We start from the raw sequence: 12,383 nt of genomic DNA, 5'->3' as shown, positions 1-12,383 counted from the left end.
TTTCCAAAGTCGGGTCGCAACTGCAAGTTTCCAAAGTCGGGTCGCAACTGCAAGTATTTAAAGTCGGGTCGCAACTGCAAGTTTCCAAAGTCGGATTGCAAATGCAAGTTTCCAAAGTCTGGTCGAAATTGCAAGTTCCAAAGTCGGGCCGCAACTGCAAGTTTTCAAAGTCGGGTCGCGACTGCGAGTATTCAAGTGGGGCCGCAACGACAAGTATTAAAAGAGAGGTGCAAGTACAAGTTTTGAAGTCGGGTCGCAACCGCCAATTTTCAAAGTCGGGTTACAACTGCAAAATTGCTAGTGGGTCGCAACTGCAAGTACTAAAAGAGGGGCGCAAGTGCAAGTTTGAAGTCGGGTCGCAACTGCAAGCTCCATCAATTTAAAATTAAAAAACGATGGATTTTTAACAAAAAATAAATAAATAATGTATGGGACAAGTCTGGGATAGATCTTGTGCGCCAGAGGCATCATGCTGGTGATTACTGCTAAACTGGGTCAAAACAACAAATGAAACACTTTCCACAACTGTGTTATGGCAACTAAAAATATGTCGTGCAGGCGAACCCACTAAGACGTATGTGCTTCTCTTATGGATTCGTATGTTTGCTTTAGCATGAGCGACAGGAGACATAAAAAGGCCAAGCCCCAAAAAACAACACGGCATGTGCAAATCGTGGGGAAAGGAAAAAAGTCCAGCCAAAATATATGATGATGTCATGTGAATGAGACCATAGATAAATCTCAGCTAGCTGAGTTCTAGGTGCTCCTTGGGTAATCGTATACTTATCTGCCTGCCTTGCACATCCCTTATCCGCTACACCACGTAGTAGAGTGGATGCGTGATCATCTAGATCGTGCTGATCATTGGTTTCCCTGACAATGATTGTGATGATCCCGCGATCCGATTAGAAAACGTATATACGAGGCGTGCAACCGGATCAAATCGAATTGCACGTTCCGTAAACGATGAGGAAACGCTGATTGATCCGTGGATCTTCCCCTGTCGAGCCAGAGCCGGAGCCGGAGGCTGGCACCTGTTGTCTCGGCCGCGGCGCGCGCAATGATAGGGACAGAGAGAGAGAGAGAGAGTGGTGCTGGCCATGGCCGTTGGCGGCAACAGCAACCTGGTTGGCACGTCGGGAGGAGGAGGAAGAGACAAGATCTCCAGCCCACACGAACGCCAATACAATACCCATACCCCCGATACAGATACTGCTACTACCAGTATAGTACTGGCAGGCAGCACGCATGGACGGCGCAAGCGTACAGCCACAGCGCAATAAAAACAGGTTGGAATCGAACCGGGATCCGATCCACCCTGCCTCGAGCCCCGTCACGAACGCGCCGCGAATGGCTCCTTTCCTTTCCCGGTGGAAACTGCGTCCCGTCGCCCGTCCTTGCGATCTCAGGCCACGCGCGGCACAATCAAGCGACGATCATTGCGGCAACCTACCGAGCGGGTCCCCCGCCCCTGCCATCCGAGACGATTGGGGTGCAGCGTCAACAGAGTCCTAATCCTGGTCCTGCTGCTACTACCGCTAGCTCCTCCAAGCCCTTTTCCAAGCCGGTACTGGTCACGTACGCACGTAGGCAGGCATGGCATGGCATCGCTACCAGTTACGGAAAGGGACTCGGGCGCCCGGGGACAGCCTGATTGCGTGGTCGTACGTCGCGGTGGGGTGAGTGAAACCGGGAAGGAACATCCATCTTGTGTGCAGTTCAGAGGTCTAGGCCAAGAAACTCAGCGTGCTGCTGCTAGCACAGTGCGAGCGACGGCGAACGGCCGGGGTCGGGCAGAAGAAACCGTTAGGGATTGCTTGCTTGCTAGTGTCATCCTGAATCTTGGGCGTTGAATGATGTGATGGTAGCTACTCCGATACGGGAGGAGCTCGCTGTTCATCGGCCTTGACTCACAAGAGCAGCACGCAAGTTTCCATGTCGAATTGCTTGCCAAGGATGGATACATACTTCCTCGGTGACCGTTCCAAGTTCAGTCTGTTTCTGAACTATTGTCATGCTCTTGATGACCTTACACATGCAGGAATGTTTCCCTTTCCGCCGTAGTTGGCGAGTAAAACATGGGGGACTAGTAGGTCGTATTAGGCCAAATTTTGGTTTCACAAGAACCGGTTCAAACCGGGAAGTCCACGGAAAATCACATGCACTCCACTAAAGGAAGCGTGCGCGTGGGAACGCCATAGCCCAGCAGAAAAGGAGGAGGTTGAAACTCCACAAGGGAAATGTATAATTTTGTTGACGCGCTGACGCGCCGAGAAAATCTAGAAAAAGAAAATGTTAAACAAGATAGGGCAGAGCGTGCGGCCACGACCAGACAGACTCCAGGAAAGATAACGAAAGGAAAGGGCAAATCTCCGGGCCCAGCTGCCAGCCGCCCGCACGACCCATGAAAAACCGGTACAAGACCACCGAGACCAGGACGAGAGGGGAGGCGCAATAACCCCAACAAAAAGGAGCCTGCGTGCGCTCTCTCTCTCAAGCAAACAAACACTTGGGCATCGCATCGCATCGCATCCACGGAGCCAGCGGCGTCCAGGGCCAAGCACAGGAGGAGGAGATTGAGCTGTGGGAGAGCGCCCCTCTGCCGCCCGCGCGCCCCATGAGGAAATTGTGCCCCAACCTGGAGCGCGACGACGCGCTGGACACGGTGCTGGAGGTGCCCATCCCCGAGGAGATGTTCTCCGGCGCCGGCGGGGGCTCCCGCGGCTCCAGGTTCGGCTGCGCCAGCGTCAAGGCCTGGATGCGCTCGCACGCCGCCGACCGCTCCGGCGCCGGCGAGCCGTGCTCCATGAGCCGCGGCGAGCTCCAGCTCATGCTCGGCGTCATCGGCGCGCCGCTCATCCCGCTCCCTGTCAGCCACGCCAAGCAGTCACCCTCCTCGGTGCTCTGCGAGCAGCTCAAGGGCGATCCCATTGTACGTCCAGTTCTAACGACACAAGATTGGTTTTCTAGCTTCTGATGACATAAGAAGATTGGTTCTGACGATAATCGTTCGTGTGATGTGACTGAATTGGCATGGCAGGAATCGTCGTCGGCCAAGTACATAGTGCAGCAGTACATCGCGGCGTCCGGCGGGGAGTGGGCGCTGAACAAAGTGACGAGCATGTACGCGATGGGCAAGGTGCGGATGACGGCCGCGGAGCTCAACAGCAGCGACGCGGACGGCAGCAGCAATAATGGCGGCGCCCAGCGCGGCGGGAAGAAAGGCGGCGGCAAGGGCGGCGCCGGCGGCGAGATCGGCGGGTTCGTGCTGTGGCAGAAGAAGCCGGAGCTGTGGTGCCTGGAGCTGGTGGTGTCCGGCTGCAAGATCAGCGCCGGCAGCGACGGCAAGGTGGCCTGGCGGCAGACGCCATGGCACCAGTCCCACGCCTCCCGTGGTCCGCCGCGCCCGCTCCGCAGATCGCTCCAGGTGCGTATCGTACGAGCACACGTACACGTTACCGTTTCTCTTGCTGCCCCGTACCGTACCGTGGACGTGTTTTTTTGTACTCCCGTACGCGTACCGTATCCAAAGACTCTTACTAGCCACTATGCGTGGTCGCGTAGCATGCTACTGAACGCAATGAACTCTCACGTAGCTTAGCTTAGCTTAGCTAGGGCAGTGATTAGGCTTCACGCAACAACCAGACGAGCTTAAGATTTTTGATTGAAGAAAGAAAGAAAATAATTACCAAGTAGACAGCTTACGGCTGGACTGGTGATACGAGTCTGACGTTGCTAGTTGGTCGGACGTAGGGGGCGAGCCCATTGTTGTCATCGATCAATGGCTCTTAATTAGTGGTTGCCTTGTTGGTATTGCCGTATATGCTAACATGGACATGAACTTCTCTGGAAAAAAAAAAGCATGGACATGAACCAAGACGCTGACGCTTTGTACGCAAATTCGATGCCCGTATTCTTACGAGCAGGCAGGGTAATACTTTCGGACGGAGGGAGTAGTATCTGGGGCAGGCCGTACGCCGGGTGCAACACCATTATCATCGCTACAGTGTGTATGTCGGTGCGCGCGGTGTCGACTGTACCGCGTGCATGCGTAGAGGGACGTTGATCATCACCACAGTCCTACGTACACGTAGTACATGCATCGCCCCTGCACGCTGTCGGCGGGGCAGAGCGGAGGAGAAGGGATGTTAATTTCCCGAGCGCGCGCGCGCACGGGCCGGGGACATAATTACGCCTTTTGATCATTGGTCGTCAAGGTCTATGGACCATGTCGGGGATAAGATCGAATCGCGCTGGAGATCCAGGTATCTCGCCGGTACGTTACGTGGATTTGGGGCGAAGGACTCACTCGTCGTCCATCATTGCATGCCGCGGCGGTATCCTGTCGCTCGGACGCGCTTGCTTGGGAAGGTAATTAGTACTGCCGCAATGACGACATACCTATGGTTAGCGCGGAGGGCGCGGCGTGATTAGGGGGAGGGGGCCAACGTGCGGGCATGTGCGGCCGCCCGGACACACCACATGGACATGGGCCTCATCACTCATCACCCCCTCCGTCATCAAAATCGGTTGGTGATCGTCCACCCGACCCGACTCTTCCCGGTAATCGCGCCGCACCAACCTGATCGCGCAAAAAACTAGTCTGGTCTCGCCGCGTGCTCCGTCCACCGGACCCGTTCCCGTTGTTAATTTGACCATGGAGTCAACTCTCTACTTTTCGCACCTGCATGATCTGCATGCACGCGGCTGATGATTTGGGGTGGACAAATGAGTAGTGACGTGGAGCTGACGTGTGTGTTCTCTACGAATGGACGTGCAGGGGCTTGACCCGATGCTGACGGCGAGCCTGTTCGCGGAGGACTCGGTGTGCATCGGCGAGCGGAGCATCGACGGCGAGGACTGCTTCGTGCTCAAGGTGGAGGCGGAGGCGTCCAGCCTGCGCGCCCGCAACAGCAGCAGCGTCGAGATCATCCGCCACACCGTGTGGGGCTACTTCAGCCAGCGCACGGGCCTGCTGGTGCAGCTGGAGGACTCGCACCTGCTGCAGATCAAGTCCGGCGGCGGCTCCGTCTTCTGGGAGACCACCATGGAGTCGCGCCTCCGCGACTACCGCGCCGTCGACGGCGTCAACATCGCCCACTCGGGCCGCACCGCCGTCTCGCTCGTCCGCTTCGGGGACACGCAGGACGGCAACACCCGGACGCGCATGGAGGAGCACTGGGACATCGAGGAGGTCGACTTCAACATCTGGGGCCTCTCCATGGACTGCTTCCTGCCGCCCAGCGACCTCAGGGACGGCGGCAAGGAATCGCAGCAGCAGCAGCAGGAGGAGCTCGCCGTCGTCAAGGCCGCGCGCCCGCCGCCGCTGAGGATACCGGCCGTGGCCGTCGTCCGCGTAGGGCCGTCGCAGGTGGCCGCCGTCAACCTGGACGAAACGGAGTCGCTGCTTGCCAGATGATGATGGCATACCAACACCACCACAGAACACATAGTAGTACAATAGAGCTGTGTGTACCGTCGCAAATATCTACAAGATCTGTAAATATGTTTCAGGCGAGACTTTTCTTTTCTTTTCTTTTACCTTTTTGATGAGGTGTGGATAAAGCCTAAGCTAGAATTGGGAGTGAGCTTCGTACAGTAGTAGTGAGTAATTCGGACTAGGTGTATACTCTAATTATAGAAGATGTATTGTAATGAGCTCAACGAAGCTCCGTCAATGTAAATCTGAAAGAATCTCCCAGTTCTGCTTGGTCACATGATAGACAAAATAACTTGTCTTACAAAGCTTGCCTTTTCTGAAGAAAATGTAGGACGAGACAAAGCTTGCCTTCTTCTGAAGAAATTGTATGACGCCACAGGGACGGCTTCCTGGGAGCAGAGTGCACTAGGAAGTGTGGGCAATCAAGCGGACCGAGCTAACAGGAAACTGCAGTGAACAACACTTCTCTGAATAAGAATGTACTATCTCTCTAACTAAATATGAGTAATATAAGACCTTTTAGATCACTAGTAGTAATAAATAAGCATACCGTTACTGCATGGGATTGACTGTCAGTCACATAGAAGAGAGCACATGAAAGGGGTAAATAAGCACTGAGATGAGCCTTGCAGCAGCATCACATAGTCACATTTACATGTACAGCTAGCTATAGCTTATGCCTAAAGCCAGTTCCATAAGATTCTTGCCATGTGTGAGAATCGCACAAGGACCATTATATGTTGGCCCAGCAGCACTGCTCAAATTACAAGAGAAAAATGAAAAGAAACACATCGTTTTTATCGCGACAAGCTTGTTGGCTAGGCTCGCCCTACGGGAGATAGAGGTGGCTGACGCGGCACATAGCTGGCCGGAGCTCTACCTTGGCCGGCTGCTGCCATAGCCTTCAGCTTATGATCGGCAAAGACTGCATCGTCTTGCGAGGTTGGCAAATCGGCCTGCGTCCTCACAGGGCTCCTCCCATGAAGCATCACTATACACATAGCGAAGGCCTGAAGTAAAGCAATGGATGATCTGAATTCGACTGCATATAACCCTTCTTTAAACGAAACCATACTGAAGGCATGACGATCCTCCCGTGATCGACCCTGCAAATAAATACAGGTAAGGTTACATCAAACGTCAGTTGATTTGCTATGTCATGGCTACTGATATTAAATCATTGAAGCAAGCAAGAGTAGGGAAGCACAAAGGCACACCTGAGAGAGCAAGTCGAATCGATGGCTGCCATCCTGCGTTTGGTTCACCTGAATAGACTTGCATCCTTGGTTTCCTTGGGTGTTGTCGGTGAGGACACTCAGCGTGCAACCTTCATCCCACCCACCACAGTCACATGATCCTCTGGATCTCCACCTCTCCATCAGAGGTAAAGGCTGTCCAGAAGTTGATGCGCCGTGGAAGCCGTTCGGTAGTATGGCAATAACACTGGCTGGAGCTGAACTAGCATTTGTCATGTTACGGTAGATGTTTCCCAGAGGAGGGCAAGAGCAGCCAATTGGTGCTGAACTATCTCGGCTAGAATTCTGTGAAGATGATTGATGAGGACTTTCTACTGTTTGAGGAACTGCGCTGATAAAAGCCCCAATTTCCCTGCTAATGTGTGAATCACCAGGTTCCTCAGGTGTTGGTAGCAGTTCAGAACCAACCAGCACAAATTCCCTGTGCACATGAAAATCTTTTGCATGGCAGCATCTCGATTTTCGTCGTGAGATCCTCATTTCCCCAACAATACTGGATACCAACTGATGTTTCTTGTTCTTATTACCTGCTGTGATCCAAGCTCCACTCTTTTTCTTGGGCTCTTCAACAGTGAATAAAGTGTATGCACTTTCCAGATCATCCTTATCAGAGATGCCCTTCCTTCTCACAGTGGCCGCCAGGATATCAGAATCACCATAAGAAAGCATGAATAAAGGTAGGCCGTTTTTCCATGCTAGCTGAAGAAGCGCTTGCCTTGTTGTTGTTGAATCCCTTTCTTGGTTGAGGTACCTCTCACTGTTCAACAGCACACGAGGAGGCTGATTTATGTTTGCTTCAGCATGGTTATTTGAATTGACTACTGCATCAACTGACCTACGCTGCACATTTTGTGACCCGGACCCTTCCAAGTTAAGAGATTGCTTATTAATATTGGTTGACAGATGACACTTTGGAACAAATGAAGGTTGAGTTGGCGCAACAGAAGTGGATGATTGCCTAGGTTTTAATAGTGGATCTAACATCCTCCTTAATGGGCTGCGCCTACCTCTGCTGTTTGATCGCTTGTCCTCATTAATCTTATCCACAGAGGTGTCAGGCCGTCGAGGAGATGGTGCTTCCTTCAGGCTAGAGCATCTGTTCACTCCATTCAGCCCAGAAACAAGGTGGCGATCAGGCAGCACATCCATATCAGTGAACTTTGAGCTAATCATGAGGGGTTTCTTGCAGACACTAACAGGAGATTTGTGTCTGTTACCGTTTTCACCTTTTGTTACAGCTGCACAAACAAAAGTATCTCTAGTTGCAGAGCTACTGGTGCCAAGCTCTTCAGTGGAATCCATGATGGGGAGTGGACATGAATATGGAATACGAGGAAATTCAGGGGATTGGCCAATATCCTCCAAGAAACCAACAGGTGACGTGCTGCCATTTCTTTCTGTTTCCAGCACAGCGCTAGGTATTAGACCACTGATGCCATTGCTCTGCAGAGGGTCAACACACATGGAATCATCGTCATTGGGTGTGAAGAAACTTCTCCCGGTGTTATCATCATCTGTAAAAAGCCTGCGTGAACAGTGATGAACAGCCTCCTCTATCTTCCTTGTAGTATCTTCATCAACCATATCATGCGGCGTGCAACTCCCAGAGGCAGCAATCAGAGAGTCTGCGGGGGGAGAAAACTCGCTGAAATTTAAGCCACCACTGTTACCATTGTTCTCTGCACGAAGGTGCTTGCCATGCCCTGGCAACAAGCTCAACACTGCGGAATTTGGGCTAGGTGAATTGGCCTTCTCATGGTGTTTGTCCACACGACTGCTTTGCTGAGACTTCATAAAACAACGCTGGTGGTCATTCAGTGGAGACTGATTGCTATCAAGAGATTTGCTGCTGGGGCTTGCAGAAGAATGAGATGGAGAAGAGAATAGAACAGATCTGCTGGTATCAGATGAAGAGGCTCCATGGCTGCTACAGGGCTCATGTTTTTGCTCATGAGACCACCTTGCGAGAAGGCCCCACTCAAGAACCCCAACATTCAGTGCCTTGTCCTGAAGATGGTCAGCCGTCTCTTTGCGCTGTAAATATGAAGGAACTTTGGACATATGCTTGACAAGTTCATCAACAGTAGTTGCTTTTCGTGCAGGCCATGGTTTTGAGCTCTTCAAGCCTACATCCCCTTCTGCATTTCGAGGTTCTCGCTGCCTACGAATCTTGTCATTCTTCACAACTCTGATTCTATCTTCAAATTTTCCATCAATGTTTCCACTGGCTGCCGAGTCCTTCTGCTTCGGAACTTGCACTAATTGATCTGAGTGTGAATTACCCCTTTGACGACCTTCACGGCTTGATGTGATCTTCACATTCCTTTCTCTAACAAGCTGTCCTTTTGTCGCCATCTTTGTGACGGTTTAACATAACATGCACACCTTTTCAACTTATCTGGTGTATGAGCAACAGGAGAAATCACCACCTGACTAAATCCAATATCCTGAAAGGTTCAACAGAAAAAGATTCAGGAAACCACAATCTCTTAAATCCCGGGGCTCATATTCAGTCAAACAAGGAGCTTTTATATTTCTGCCGGCCAGAATACAAATTAACCGGCGTTAGTAATCAGCAATAGCACACAGTGTCGCTGTACAGATTTAATATTGTGTTGGTTATCTTAATTTAGAGCCATGAATCTGTCGGTGGATGATCACATCATTTTGTCTCCCAGGGATCCTGGGTTGATGATTTATGACGTGTCCCCGTGCCCTCAGCTGGTCGGGACTTGCAGACAGACAATTTTTGACATGATAATGTTCTAATTTGGATATGTTAACAATCTTAGATACAAAAAAGGAAAAGGGAACAACAAAGTTGGGAGGTCGGGGTGAAGCTATTCATATATTAGTGCAGACCGTGCGGTAGCCTGTATTAAAAAATATATAGTAGTGATGCACAAGTACAACGCACGGGGTCTAGCCAGCCTTCAATAATTCAGTCAAGGTACTAGTCCAGTATTAAATCTACATCGGACCATCTTTCCCCGTTTCCCTCAAGAAAAGAAAAGGGAACCTATTTGTCCATTTGATTTTTTGGTGGAGAACATGAGAAAAGACAAGACATAATCCTGTGAGCCTGTGTGAACGTGGAAGCCTGACTACCAGCCAGAAGGAAAAAAATTGTACAACTGTACTCGTACATATACAAGATAATACTAACAGAAGAAAGAAAAAAATAGATGATTGATTGATGGGTCATCCGCCGTGCCGGACACTGAATAACGAAGATAGACAAGAAATTGCGACTCGAATTTAGCATGAAGTAGATTAAAATAAAGTTTTCCTTGTTTGCGGACCAGTCCACAGATTGCATCACCCACGATGGGGGTGGGGGGCTGGTTAATGAAGAATCTACAATGTGGGATACAGCATTAAACCTGAACAGAAACCCAGTGTAGTATAGTACTACTCCACTCTTCACTCTCTCGCACTAATCCCAAAGAATCGAAAAAACACACATTACCCAGAAAGCAAAAGAAAACAAAACACACACAGCTGGAGTAATTGACAAACATACCAGGTAGAGGCAGGCCAAAGAAGTAACAGCAATCACTTGAAGAAGAGCCCCCAAATCATCAAGATCCGAGCTGGGGATCAACAGCAGCAGATCTGCAACAACAGAGAAGAACGCAGATCAGCAGAGCTCAACCCAGGCAACAAAGAGCCGCCGGCCGCCACTGCGCCACCCGAGAAGCAGAAGGCGCCTCACCTCACCTGGCGAGAAAGGGAGCGACGGGCAGAGAGGGAGTGAAGCGCAGGGAGGGAAGAAAGCCGCAGGTGGACACTGGGTAGATAGAGACCTGCAGGCGGGTGCAGCACGGCGGTAGTGGTGGTGGTGGTCGCACTAGTAGTACGCTGCTGCTGCTCCCGTTTCCTATACCCCGCCTGCCTATCTATCTATCGGTTAGTAGTAGGTGGGTGGCGGGTGGTGCTGCTGAGTTTCTACTTCTACGGTTCTATTTCCCTCGTAGCAGCGCCCTGCGGCTCGGTCTGGCCGGTAATGGTAGAAGTAGTGATTTGGGGGAGAGAAAGCGAGCGAGCGAGCCACTGAGCTGGCCTCCGTTGTCGTCGTCGTCGGGGGTCACGAGGAGGAGGCGGACGATCACACTGGAGAGGTGGGGTGCGATGGATCGGATCTTGAGGTGGTAGGAACGGGGGAGGGGTAAAGCGCGGGGCGGGGGCGGACGGCCGGGGTGGTGTGTGGTGGGGGGCCGGGCGGTTTTGTCGGAGTCGCGGCAGTGCGGGGGCGCGAGGCGTGTGAGGGTGGGTGAGGTCAGCAAGCGCCTGCTGTAGGCACGGCGCCCGGCGCGGGACGGCGACTTCTATCTACTCCTACCCCTACTACCTGTCTCGCGCCACCCATCCCCCATTATTGCTGCCCTTCACTTCGCCCCTCCTGTGTCTGTGCGCTGTACCGTGTCGTGTGGTTTTCTCTCGTGACCCGTCCGGCGCGTGCAGCTATTGTATACGGACCTGGTTTTCGCCGGGCCAAGCCAGTTGCGGATTAATTGACGGACGGCCGGACGAGCGCATTTCTATGGGTTTTATTTTTCAAAAAAAAGATGGTAAAGTGACATACGTGTGGCACGAAGGGGCCTGCGACCCTGATATTTAGCACACGATGTGTCATATAGCTAAAACTATCATACACCCCCTTCTCCTTCTAATTACATGCATGATTACATTAGGATGATTCACTCTTTTTTCATGTGCATTTTTTCTCTAATTACATGCATGCACTAGAAGATGAAAAAAAAATCTGATGTCATACTAAATTCACCTTTTTCAAAAATTCTAAATGTTTTGTAGCTCAAACATCGGTCAGATGCCAAAACAATTTTTAAATAAAAGATTCGCCGCGAGAACTAAATCCGATATTGGTATGCTGCGACGAACTTTTTTTTCTGTGCCAAAAATTACCACGCCCCGCCTACATAAGTTACCACACCTGTGGTATGCAACTTACCGTGTTATTTTCACATAAATTACCGAGGCATAAACACGGTTCTCTCACCTTCTCCACATGCACTTAAATGTATGTAATGACGTGCAAGGGGACACAAAGCTATTGCAATTCACGGTAAGTAGAGTATGTCGATCTCACAAGGAGCAGTGGTTGCACAGGTAACTATCAACCCCTCAGCTACGTCGCCATTTACATGGCTATGTGATGTCTCTATATTTTACACATTTTTAGAGCAATTCTTTTTTGTAACATCCCAAATTTTCAATTTGAAATGTTATACATAGGTAATCATATGCATATCATATTTTAATTGCATTTTGGTTGATCCTAGAAACTCTAAGCAATTCAAGGACCCACAGAGAGTTGGGGGTTTCATTTATTTTCATATCTGAATTTTCTCAAATTGAAAAGAGGATCATTTTGGTTTTATTGTTTTTCTCTCCGAAATATTTCCAATATTAAAATAAAAGAGAGGAGATAAAATGACATCTCCCAGATAAAAGAAATATTGGAGGGAAAATGTTAAAATCAAATAAATGATTTTATTTGGATTTTATTGCTATTTTATTTGAATTATAAAATATGCATTTTTAGCCAAAGAAAATGTTCACTTTGTTCTAAATATTTTATTTAGACGGTGAAAATTGTTTTTGGCATTTTTTAAAAAATAACAATATTTCTTTAGGATTTTTTTTCTTTCGGCGGAATTTTAAAA

General features: G+C 50.2%; 2 protein-coding genes across 3 annotated transcripts; one reads left to right on the top strand and one right to left on the bottom strand.

The window, feature by feature from the left end:
* Positions 1–2,440: 2,440 nt before the first annotated feature.
* Positions 2,441–5,715, top strand: LOC123092637 (uncharacterized). Its single transcript, XM_044514447.1, has 3 exons — positions 2,441–2,932; positions 3,041–3,427; positions 4,781–5,715. The coding sequence occupies exons 1-3, from the start codon at positions 2,618–2,620 to the stop codon at positions 5,417–5,419; spliced, it is 1,341 nt and encodes a 446-aa protein (XP_044370382.1). The 5' UTR covers positions 2,441–2,617; the 3' UTR covers positions 5,420–5,715.
* Positions 5,716–6,023: 308 nt separating this feature from the next.
* LOC123092636 (uncharacterized) lies at positions 6,024–10,882 on the bottom strand. Of its 2 annotated transcripts, none has more exons than XM_044514445.1 (4): positions 10,412–10,882; positions 10,220–10,311; positions 6,658–9,143; positions 6,024–6,546 (listed from the first exon to the last, which is right to left on the bottom strand). In XM_044514445.1, exons 3-4 carry the CDS (start codon positions 9,049–9,051, stop codon positions 6,259–6,261), a joined length of 2,682 nt encoding a protein of 893 aa, XP_044370380.1. In that variant the 5' UTR covers positions 9,052–9,143; positions 10,220–10,311; positions 10,412–10,882; the 3' UTR covers positions 6,024–6,258. The 2 variants fall into 2 exon arrangements, with proteins under 2 accessions (XP_044370380.1, XP_044370381.1); XM_044514446.1 differs by having other exon boundaries at positions 10,417–10,882.
* Between the last annotated feature and the right edge of the window lie 1,501 nt (positions 10,883–12,383).

The sequence above is a fragment of the Triticum aestivum genome, chromosome 4B (assembly GCF_018294505.1).
Source record: "Triticum aestivum cultivar Chinese Spring chromosome 4B, IWGSC CS RefSeq v2.1, whole genome shotgun sequence".
In the NCBI taxonomy this organism is placed as follows: Eukaryota; Viridiplantae; Streptophyta; class Magnoliopsida; order Poales; family Poaceae; genus Triticum; species Triticum aestivum.
Note: the sequence above shows the minus strand (reverse complement) of the source record. Positions and strands in the feature narration are given on the sequence as shown.